We start from the raw sequence: 12235 nt of genomic DNA, 5'->3' as shown, positions 1-12235 counted from the left end.
AATAAACAATAAAAGGTGAATCAAATAGACCATTACGGCATGGCTGGGATGGTCCATTTGGTAAAGTAAATCCGTTGGGCATCTTTCTTCGCCTATGTTTTTCTATGCAAAAGAGCCAAACGGGACAGGCAACAAAAAAACCCAAAAAACATAGATGGCAACTTTAACTTTAACTATATATGTTGGAGAAAGGATAAACTAACTTTTTGATGTATGTCAGTTAGCATGATGATGATGATTAATGTTATATTATTATTACTAGCAAAAATCTACCCAGCTGGAGTCTTTTCCAGGCCAGCCTGTGGCGCTTCATTAAGGTATTAAGGCAGACATGTATGTTAATTAATCATGTTATTCTTTTTATCTTCATTATATCACTATATGTGTTTTTTCTTCTTTTTCTTTGCAAGCTAGATATTCCTTGTGCAGAACAAAGTAATCAGTTACTATTAGCATCACTGTCTGATAAACACTTATTTACAGACTTGCAAGGCAAAACATTTCAGTGACCTCAAACTGCATCTGTGCTACAATTTGTTTAGTAACATTTAGTTATAAACCACAATGTACACATAATATACACGTGATGTAACGTACACGTAAGGTGACAGGTTGTTAGCGGAGATCAGCTAGTAGTGCTTGTAATATACAATATTTGTAAGGATTTGAATGTTAATAAAATAATTCCCAAATGCTATATAGATACTGATACCCTAAGCAATTCATATATTAAGTTTAATCAAGATTCACTAACAAGGACTTAAGGAACGGACTACATACGTACATATGATAATTATAGTAAGATTATTATTATCATTATTATTATTATGCAACTTCATTGTCAAGATTTAGGAGAACAGTTTAATAATAACTAACATGATTACCAAAGGTTAGAGTTTTGGTCAGGGTTAGGGCCATTATCAATGATAACATTGAACTTAGTGGGTTAAACTAAACTCTTAAGAATCAACAGAAGCAGTAACAAACTACTGAAAACAATCTAGCCTTGAAGTAGTTTTGAAGTAGAGTCACATTTTCTTGTGACACTTTGCTTTTTATTGCAAATGTCAGATCCTGAAGCAGATAGAAGGAGCAGCCTAATAAAACAGCAGGAAACCCTAGCCTCCCTGCATTATTGATATGCAGCCCTGGGTACAGACATGCCCCTTTACTGTGGGAGATTCTGCTGTTGTTTACCTGCATACCAGAACAAAGGAGTGTACGCTTGCATCCAGTCCTGCCCATTTAAGCACAATAACCCCCTCTGCCCCAAAAGATTCATCTTCACTGTAATCGGCATGTTTTCATTCTCAGGCTAGCAAACTCAAGGGCACTGCGACCTCTAAAGAATATGAGTAATAGGCCTGAGAGGGAGGGTAAGAGGTGGGAGGAATTAAGAGAAAAGGAGCAAATACTTTCAATCTGGTGCTCACATTTAGAGTAGATGGTCGGATAACAGCGGCATGGGGGATCCATAACCCGGCTCATTAATCTGGACACACACTGATGGTAGAAGAGTGCACCTCCCACACATTGCTTGACATTAGAAAGACTTTCGGAGGCTTTTGCAGAGCCCCGCTGTGCGATCAGCGCAGCAGTACATGGCCAGCCTTCTCAACAACCTCCTTTTACTCTTGCACTTGTTCTCTGAAGCTCACCATTAGGCAAACACTGCACTCGAACATTATACAGAAGAGAAGAAGAACGAGTGGGAGTAGAGATGATGCAGGAGAGTCTGAATAAATAAAATGAATATCACAGTCCATAACTATTTGGACATTGCGTCAGTATAAGAAAAGGAAGAATTGTTTTCTAGACAGTTGGACACTTCTTCCCCAGCTGCACCATTTTAAGCAAAAATCTTTAAGAGTTATAAAGGGAACTGGTCCATCACAATTTCCAAGCACAAGAATACAGAATGGCAAGCTTGCAGGTAGAAATCAGAAAGCTTTTGTTGTTTTTTAGTTTTGAAATACAGTGAAATTAGGAGCGAAGTTGAAATGAAACCATGGAGAATGAGTATTGCTGAGTAAAAAAGCAAAAAAGAAGCAGGTAAACAAAAAAATGTAAACACTGTTAAACTTGATAGAAAGAAGAAAGTGTGGTTAAAAAAGAAGGAACAATTCTTGAGATGAAGCAGGCTCAAGGCTTGGGTACGTCTGGCTGCCAATGGAACTGCCAGCACGCTGGCACTTTTGGGTGATTGCACTGCGGACGAAAGCCACAGGACGAATGTAGACGTATACGGGAACATGCTGACATGCTGTGTTCAGCCAAATGTGGCAAATGCTTTGGACAAAATTTCATAATTAAAAAATTCTAAATTGCTAAACAGGCAGCTTTTAGCCCTTTTACATTAGTTTGTACTCCGGTTGGTTCTGCGCAGCTTGAAACATATTTGGGGTTTTCCATTAGGCAGTAATACCTGGTAATAACCCGAACCCTAAAACCCCATTTTGAGCCCCAAAAATGCCTTCAAATTTTTCAGGACCGGCCTTTTGTCCTCAAATTGGTGACTGTTTGTCCCAACAGGTATAGTGGCATGCCAATTTTTGGTCACCACAAAGTTGTTTCAACAAACGCGCACACGCACACACACTGTGACAACAGCAAGCTGTCACAGGTGTCAAAAACAGTAAGATTACAGCACTAGATTGTACTCGTAGCTCACAGGATCTAACCGAAGCAGCATGAAAATGTACGCTGCAGAAGCAGCCGACACTTTCTGTGACGATATCCACACTGACAGCACAGGGTCAACAAGTGGAGGTGCTTAAAAAGATGTCACTTTGTGTCAACTTTACTGACATATTTCAGGGATGCCAAGCCTCTGCTGTTACAGAGAAAACTGGGCATGTCTTCAGCATTTCCACCATGCTTGGAATGAAGGCCAAGTCTCTGAATCCCACTGAAGATAAGCTAAGCCATGTTAACCTGCCTGTGGCTTCATATTTGCTACAGATACAGAAGTGGTATCACTCTTCGCATCTAATGCTATCCGGGAAAGTGTGCTTCCCAGAATGCTCACTCTGGATTAATCCCTCAGTGCAGAGACATGAATCTAAATTGTAGGTGTGAAGGATCGCCTGTCTCTCCATGTTTGCCCTGTGAAAGGCTAATGACCTGTTCAGGGTTGCCATTCTATCACATTTGCACAAGGAAAATCATAAAAACAAAGATGGACAATAAGATGGATATTTTACAGAGATATTGTCTGCACTAGACCACCTTTATTTAGGGCAAATAAAGTTGAACATTGACCATGTAAACGAATACAGACACGCTTCAAGCCCCTTCCCCCATCCTCCATCCTACGAGGAGGCAGGAGGCCTCTCAAACATGGTAACACATTGGTGATGGTGACTCATGTTGTGGTAACAGCACCATAGCAGCCAAAGGGGACTCAGCACGCTGTTTGCGTTTCTCCCCGCCTCCAACACACACACACACACACACACAGAAGGTATTGTATCCTGTGTTTGCTCTAAGCAGAGTATAATCGTGTCTCTGGGTAAAAAAAAAAAAAACCCATGAAAACCCCCCTGTCCATTAGAGTGACTGGCTTTAGAGCAGTGGGAGAGCTGGTGTTAATGATTGCAGAAAAAAATGGACAGAATGTCAGCTGTGACGCTTAATCAGGTCATTATATCAACATTGCAAAGGTTTAAATATTGTGTAGATATAGAGAAGCAAAGAGAAGAGAAGAGCAGGCGGAACATGATGCCATACATTTCTGAAAATATAACCTTCAAACTATAAACCTGTTATAGCTCCCTAAACAGCATGAGGATTAAGAGGTGAAGGGCAACATAAGCAGTGGCAGCTAGAGATGGAGGCTATTAGGAACAGCAGCAGGAGTTGTGGTGCCCGTCCTGTTACACTAGTTATCTAGTTGCTTCCCTTCAGGCTGCAGAAACCCTGTGTGTCCTCTGATCCACGCTCTAGGCCTGTATCTAGTTGAAATTGTTGACCAACTGCGCAAAGAGATGCATTCAAGCACTGCTCATAGACTCCTAATTTCTAAGGCATTGAAAAACAAAACGGTCTTTGCAGGTAATAACAAAACGGACCTGATGGTTGAAGTAGTTTTGTCGCAGTTGCTGTTTCACTGTGCTACGGTGGCAGATGTTGAGTAATCCACCGACTCCAATCAATCCAGGCAGAAAGAACCAAAGCGGCATCTCGAACACGCCCACGATGGAGGAGCAGCATCAGATGCGGTGGCATTTCTCTACTCAGCCGCCGCCTCTTTAAAATTCTAATATTTCAAAACAGCAGCATCTCACCGTCATCCCACACATCTCTGTTTCATACATTGATTAGTGTGGTGAACATTCGCTTGCTTGTGTCATTTCTCACTCCACTGTGAACCTCTGAGCGTACATGCGTGCCAGCATGGCAGATGGCCACACTAAAAACATTTCCACTGATTAATTTAAACTTAAAGTTAGCCCATGTAATTTACTGAAACATTAACACATTTTAAAAAAATACATTGTATCTCTTAATTGTGCACATATAGTTTAGGAATTGTATTTTCACACAAATGTCCTCATCTTCACACCAAAACAATGAGAACACCTGATATTAATTCATTTTTGTTAAGTTTATTTATATAGCACCGAATCACAACAACAGTCGTCTCAAGGCGCTTTGTACTGTAAGGAACAGACTCTACGATAATACAGAGAAAACCCCAACAGTCAGACAACCCCCTATGAGCAAGCACATGTCGATGGTGGGAAGGAAAAACTCCCACTTAACAGGAAGAAACTTCCACGAGAACCAAGCTCAGGGAGGGGCAGCCATCTGCCATGACTGGTTGGGGGTGAGGGGAACATTAAATGTGCCTGCTTGACTTTTCTGCTGTTTATAAAAAAATGCCTGAAATTCTGTTGAGCATATTTCCTTCCTCATAAAAGCTGGATTTTAAATTAGCTTGAAATCTCTTAAGCATGTTTGCAGTGACTCTTTGTTTATGGCACACGTTCAGTGCATATTTAAGATTTTGTGCGACTGACACGAACTACCAGACTTTTTAGAAGTGATCTTTGTACACTGCTATAATCCTCATCCCCTTTAAAACTTTGGCCCATTGAAGCACTTGACTCCCAGCTGCACCTCCTCACTTGGATCCACATGCAAGTCTATTCATGCTGGGATGCTGCCAAAGGTTTGTGAATGCACACATGCAGACACGTGCTTGTGTGTTTGTGTGGAGGATATCAAGATCCATCTGTAAGACACACTCATAGCATGTGGGGTGTCGGGCAATCTGTGCTGCTGCCTGAGCACTAATCTTTTAAGAGTTTAGAAGACTTCCGATCTGCATCTCAGTCATCTGTCAGGCTCTTAAATTTTTTTATTTTTTTTTTAAAGTGATATCAAATACTTGCTAAGCCTCCACAGACACACTTTTACTGAACTATTCATCATTGCGTTTTGTTTTCTCCAGCCTTTTAAAAACCCAAGGTAAAGAAGCATGAACCTGGAGACATGTCTGACATATATTCTCATCCCACTCTTTTCTAATACTATCTATTTATTGTGCTTTCCTCAGAAACACTACAGCACCTGATTCAGTCTGAATACAGTAACTTCTAATTTTCTCCTGTCTCTCTATCTCACTGCACGGTTTGGGGATCACAGCTTGTGGAGCTTACTGCCCTGGATGTCACTTGAACCAAACGAACACACATTTGGCTGTCAGTGGAACAATCCATGAGAGATATTTTTAGACCTTGAGCACACAGCTCCTAACACAAAGTGCCCTTTTACAATTCAGCATGTTTTCTCCCCCCCTTTTTAAATGACTTGCAGAGTGAAGTTAGTACATGTTTAGTGTATCATTTGGCACTGATAACAGACTGACCAACTACAAACATTATCTATTCACTTGGAGAGGGACAAAAATGTGCTGCTGTCAGGTTTCAGGCAGAGTGAGAAGCAGCGCGTCATATTACAAGCCAAAAAGCTCCCAAAATGAAATACAACAAGGATTTGATATGCAAGAAGGCAATCAGTTATATTGCAGCATCTTTATGTTATTAAAATATGTAAATTGCTTCAGTAATAGAGTATCCTAGAGCCAAATACACATACATAAATCCATGTGATTGTGTGGACGACAGAGTGTATTTCCAGGGGTATTAATGGATGCCAAGCATGTCGATATAAAACAGGACTACAGCGGTGTTGGAGAATCTTGGCAACAAGTTTCACTGATGATTAAGATGCATCTTTCTGCTAGCGGTAAAAGTAGACATTTTTTCTCCAAGCAGCACACTGGGTTAAATGTCAGCTATGGGTAAAACAGGATGTAATGTCAAACAATTTAACCTAAGGCTGCTTCTCCTGCAGAACAAATTACCTTTGTCACATACAATGAAGCAGTTTGATTGAAAAAAAAACCCAGTATGAACTCAAGAGCTCCATGAATTTAAAATGTTAAATTAAAATAAGTTCAGCTAAAAGATTTTCAGGTCTTCTTCTTCTTTTTTTTTTTTTTTAGCATGTTGGCACTTGTAGCAGAGATTTTAAAAGCTAAATGGTACTAGCTTAAAGTTACAGTAAGCTATGCTAATGCAACTTATTTGTAAGAGTTAAAACAAGGAGTTTCCATGCATGTTCTGCCTGTCACTGCCAAATTCATTTTACTATATAGTTTTTATTTATTTTTAATATCGTGGGGGAAGCATGTTTAAAATGAAATGTTTAGCTTTAACATAAGATAAAATAACCTAACAAGGCTGTTAGCTTAGTGTAGGAGCAAGCTAGGTGTTCTACTTCTGTGAATGGCTACAGACAGGTTTTTATGTGTGCAGTTAGGTCCACAAGCTGTTGGAAAAAGACACATTTTTGCATTTTTTTTGCCTATACACCAACATGGTAGATTCAAACAATCAATATGTGACTGAGGTGTAGGCTTTGCAGACTTTTAATAAAGACTGAAAATTAATTGGACAATTGAGTGACGAGTAGTTGAGGTGAGGCCTGTTCCCAGTGAAGCAGACATAATGTCTGAAGTTGGCTTAAAGTGTTGAATTTGTATTTGATAGCTTATCACTGTATTTCAATATGATGCCAAAAGCACAAGACATAATAAGGCTGAAAAATCAAAATAAACCTATTAGAAAGAGAAACTAGGAAAAACTTTATGGACGCAGCCGAATCAACAATCTGAATTATTCTTAAAAACAAGGACCTGGCAGCTCAGCAACACCAAAAGACCTGAAAGACCACAGAAGACAACTGAAGTGGCAAATTATTTCCATTATTTAAAAAAAACATTTTTACAACATCTAACCAAGTCAAGAACATCCTCACACAGGAAGAGGTATCACTGTCACATAGTCTATAATAAAGAGACACCTTCATAAACAGATATATGCAGAGATTACAACAAGGTGCAAACCCCTGGTTACACTCAAGAACAGGAAGAGCAGATTAGACTTTGCCAGAAAACATCTAAAGGAAAATCTGCAACAAAAAAAAAACGAAGAAGAAGAAGAAGACAAAAAAGTGGATGGTGAAACCAAGATGAACTTGCAGCTGAATGATGGGAGAAGTATTGCGAAAGAGAGAAACACCTCATGATCCAAAGCAACACTATCTGTCAAACACGGCGGAGGAAGCGTCATGGCATGGGCATGTATGACTGGACACTGACAGACAATGATTTCACCGTTATATTTCCAACCCTGGTGATTCTGTCTGTTTAAAATTACACAAACAATAATTTCCCTGTCAGGGGGCTGGGTCTGTGACAGAGTATTTTGGGTTATTTTGTATTAGTTCATCGTAGTTGAAGTCTAGTTTATGTTATCGTCCATGTCTCCTTGTTTATGAGTCTTTTTCTGTTTGTCATATGTTATCTCCTTGTCTAGGTAGGTTCCCCTTGCGTCTCTCTCCTCTTTGTCCCTCTCTCACTCGGACTCTCTGTCTCTTGTATCAGGCTTGTGTGTCCCAGTTCATGTCTCTCCATGTTTCCTGTTTTACTTTGAAAGTCTGTGTTTCCATGTTCAGTGTGTTTAGTTTTGCTTCCCCTGTGGCGTCAGGTTCATTGTGTCAGCTGTGTTTCCCCAGGTGTTTCCACTTCCCTCATTACCCTTCTGTGTCCTCTATCTCCCTCTGTTCCCCCTCTGTTGGGTCGTCTCTTTGTCTCGCGTCATGTACTTCAGGTCTCAGGATTATTTTCATGCTTCGGTTCAGGTTCATGTTTCTTGTCACAGTTTTCAGATGTACCTGTTCTGATTCATGTTCATGTACCATGGCATAGTTTTCATGTTAGTTTTAGTTCATCCCAGTTTAGGTTTTAGTTTAGTTTTTCCCCAGCTCACCTTGCCTTGTTTTCTGTTTGATATCACCCTTAATAAACGGCTTGCTTTTTGTTATACTTCGTTTTTCTCTCACATGTCTGTTTTTGGGTCCACACCTCAAACACATCGGCCATCCCGGCCGTAACTCTCCCTCCATTAGTTTCTGTCTATATAGATGCCTATAACCTCAACAATTCAGTGACTTGCACTCACTGACCTCTCACCAGCTTGTTTCAATAACTTCCTAATGTTTCCAATTATTCCAAAACCAAATAAATGCACTAAATCGTTCATTTTGGGGGCAAAAGGTTCCTTGGATAAAAATCCAGTCAGGGATCACGGATTTCATTGGTGTAGGAAGAGGACTGAGGACATTCCATGTATTTCTATTTATGCCAAGTCTTTATGTTTCCCAGATGTGATGCATGGATGGTGTTTATATTATAGACAAATTAATTTTGTGTGTTGAATATCTTAATACAAGCTGTATTATATCATTGTGCAGAAAAAGCAAAAGGCTGTGTTATTCACATGTATGTGTTCTGATCAAATGCACAAGCTTGGTCTGTTTTTTGCATATTTATTGGCAAAAATACTTAAAGGCCTTGTGTCATTCATTTGCATCCTGAAAAAAACCACTCTAACTGAAACCTCCACCTTTGCTGTGTTCACTATTATCTATTCTGCGCATGAGTCATTGGAGAGTTCAATCTACTTTATGTATGGATGACCACTGGGGATATTGACTGTCCCTGAAATTGTGTGTTATCAGTAAATACAGCCCCATTCCACCCTTTCCAAAAAGCTAATAGCCTTTTTTTAATTGAATTGGCACCGCCTGCTCCTTCATTTGACAACCCTGATCGTGCAATGAAAAACATCAAGAAACTGCACCAAGAAACAAAAAAAGAAATCTGTGATAAATATGTTGGCAGTTTTTTCAGTGCTACCATAGAGGACAAGGTCTCAGGCAACAACCCCACCTGTGTGCTTAGTAGTACTGAAACTACTTTTAGCCTTTTAATTATGCAGTAACTAGCATAAGAGCAGCATTGGATGGAGAGATAGCATGCAATCAGAGGGACTTTTATCTGTAAGTATCTGGTTGGAGACTTCGTGGTTTCCCTATTCTGGCTCTACACTAATGCACAGTCAGCGGGTGAGAGGCCATGTAATTATATATTAACTTTGGCTTGGTAAGTTAAGACTGAAAGCAGTTCCTGTTGGTGGTCTTTCGGTAGTACATGTGTGTGTGTGTGTGTGTGTCTGTGTTCATACACGTGAGTATATACTATGACTAGAAACCCATCCAAGCATATTAACACACACTGGAGTAACGGATGTGGGGGTGGGGGGTAACCATCATGGCTTTGGTGCAAGGCCTAGTTGTGCATGAGAAGGATAGATGGAGGGGTTACTTAGCCGTAGATGTACTCACACTCCAAGTGTTTCTTCTTCGGGGCTGTCTGTTCGTGCGTGGTGGCTTTGCACACCGCTCGGCACACCTCGGATCCCGTCAGGCTGTACTGAGCCGCGGCGATGCGGTCCGTCAGCGTCTGCCCCGACATCTTCTCTCCGCGGAGTACAACCAGCAAGCCTCCAATATGGTCCTACCCCCCCCCCCCCCCCTACTCACACACACACACACACACACACACACACACACACACACACACACACACACACACACGCACGCCGGAATGAGCGAGCAGCCTCAGTAATCCCAGCCGCCCTCGAGAACACCACACAGACACAGGCTCCAGGAAAAGAAATATTAGGGCACTTTCTAAAGAGCCGCAACTGATTTGAGTTGCATAACAAGCGGAGAGCTGGTATTCCACTCAGATCTGCTGGATCTGCATGCGTTTCTGGAACAATCATGAACTGACTTTCTTCCCTGAATTCCAGTATCCGGTGATAACTACAGTCTATATGCAAAAAAAAAGGGGAGGAAAGGGGAAAAAAAAGGAGAGGGCAAAAAAGTAAAACGCTAATCCAGGTTTTAATTCAGTGTTTTCCCCTCCGTTTTTTAATGAATTTCTTACTGTTCCGCGTTATGGTCGGACAGCCTCCCTCACAATGCCGTCCTCCCTGGATGATGCTTGTCTCTTGCCTCCCCTCCTCCCTGTCTTCCTTCCGCTTGTCTCCTGGATAATCCTTACCACCACCCCCAGTCTGACAGTCCCTGAGTATCAGCGGGGCGTGCAGGGGAACATCATCATCATCTTCATCCCACACCATCCAGTGCAGCGTTTTTTTTCTCTGTTTGTTTGTTTTTCTCACTCTCTCCTTCTCCTTCTGCAGCCCTACGCTTCCTCTGCGCCTTCCTCACCGTCAGCTCCGGGGATGCGCGCTTCAAACCGGGTCGTTGGATGGCGGTGCTTTCGGTGGACTTACATCCTTCCGTTTATTTAATTATTATTTTATTTATATTTCTCAGCACGCCCTGCCCCCTCCTTTGAGTCAGGTGACGCAGTGTTACCAACCCCACTGCAGCCTCTTTTATCGCGAGAGCTCAAGGGAGAAGCGAGAGAGGTGGGGAGGTGGGCGACTGGGGTGGCTGCGTGAGGATGTGAAGGGTTAATACAGCTACTCTACAGGGTTTTGGTGCCTGTCATGCTGCTTCCTTACTACGAAGGTCATAAGAAGCGTGCAGCTTCAGGGAACACGATTTTATATAACCACGCGCAGCCAATCAGCGGATTCGGCCCTGTCCATGGTGCTGAAGTCTTCTGGCGTCGTGCTCTGAATCACATTTTTTGATCAGCATTATGCAGTTCTATCAGTTGTTTTTCATAAAAATGCACATTAAAATGTGTTAATGTACATTGGAAAGACCTACATATAAAATACAATACTTCTTCATGGCACTTAGAAATGTATTTTAAATATATTTATTTTTAATAGGGTATAATAACAGCTGTGACCTCTCTCCCATCTGACAGCGCTCATCTCTCAGTTATCAAATCAGACTACTCTGGAAAAAATATGAAGTCTCCGTTTGTGAACTGCTGTTCACAAACACTGTCCATCTAATCTGACTGAGCTGGAGCTGTTTTGCAAAGAAGAATGGGCAAGGATTTCAGTCTCTAGATGTGCAAAGCTGGTAGAGACATACCCTAAAAGACTGGCAGCTGTAATTGCAGCAAAAGGTGGTTCTACAAAGTAGTGACTCAGGGGGCTGAATAATTACGCACATCCCACTTTTCAGTTATTTATTTGTAAAAAATGTTTGGAATCATGTATGATTTTCGTTCCACTTCTCACGTGTACACCACTTTGTATTGGTCTTTCACGGAATTCCAATAAAATCGATTCATGTTTGTGGCTGTAATGTGACAAAATGTGGAAAAGTTCAAGGGGGCCGAATACTTTTGCAAGCCACTGTACGTAGCTGCTCAGGCTACTGTTGTTAGGACTCCCTTGCAGACAATGTTTATATGTTTTGCTCCTCTCCTGCTGAGTGTCTACTCAATGTAGGTGGAGTTGACCAACAGGAACTTAAAAGGGTACCATCTAAAGTCCATACTGATACAGTCATCTCAGAGACAAACTGACCTCTTGACTGCCTTTGTGGTGTTGCTGCTTTGCATCTTAAATGGAATTATCTGACAAGAATGGCTTTCTGTGCAGTCTTTGCTTCAGTTTTGGTTTTAGGCATTTTCTAGTATTTTATTACCCCGTTACTGCACTAAACAGCAGGTAGGTGTGTCTGTGTATTGCGCTCACACATTTTTCTATGTTCTCTAGCATCAGCTGATAACTTAGTACTCGACCCTTTTTGAGTAACTGTAGTCAAGGCTGGCTCCAGAAAAACAAGATGCCGATGACGACAAAGCTAATGTGGAAACCAACGGGCAATGCGGTAGTGGCTGTCTATCTTTTATACACAGTCTACACCTGCTCAGATGAGAATG

The 12235-nt window shown here is 41.3% G+C and overlaps 1 protein-coding gene across 1 annotated transcript in view; it reads right to left on the bottom strand.

Moving 5' to 3' along the window:
- The window catches only part of snap91a (synaptosome associated protein 91a), a 62047-nt gene extending 51291 nt beyond the window's left edge, over window positions 1-10756 (bottom strand). Inside the window, exon 1 of the mRNA XM_084942615.1 lies at window positions 9757-10756. Within this exon, the coding sequence (XP_084798741.1) occupies window positions 9757-9886 (130 nt within the window). The 5' untranslated portion in view covers window positions 9887-10756. The remainder of the gene's footprint in view (window positions 1-9756) is intronic.
- Window positions 10757-12235: the final 1479 nt, after the last annotated feature.

This window comes from Perissodus microlepis, chromosome 11, assembly GCF_051167445.1.
Source record: "Perissodus microlepis isolate ML-2025 ecotype Zambia chromosome 11, ASM5116744v1, whole genome shotgun sequence".
Classification (NCBI taxonomy): Eukaryota; Metazoa; Chordata; class Actinopteri; order Cichliformes; family Cichlidae; genus Perissodus; species Perissodus microlepis.
This window is presented reverse-complemented; position numbering and strand designations above follow the sequence as displayed.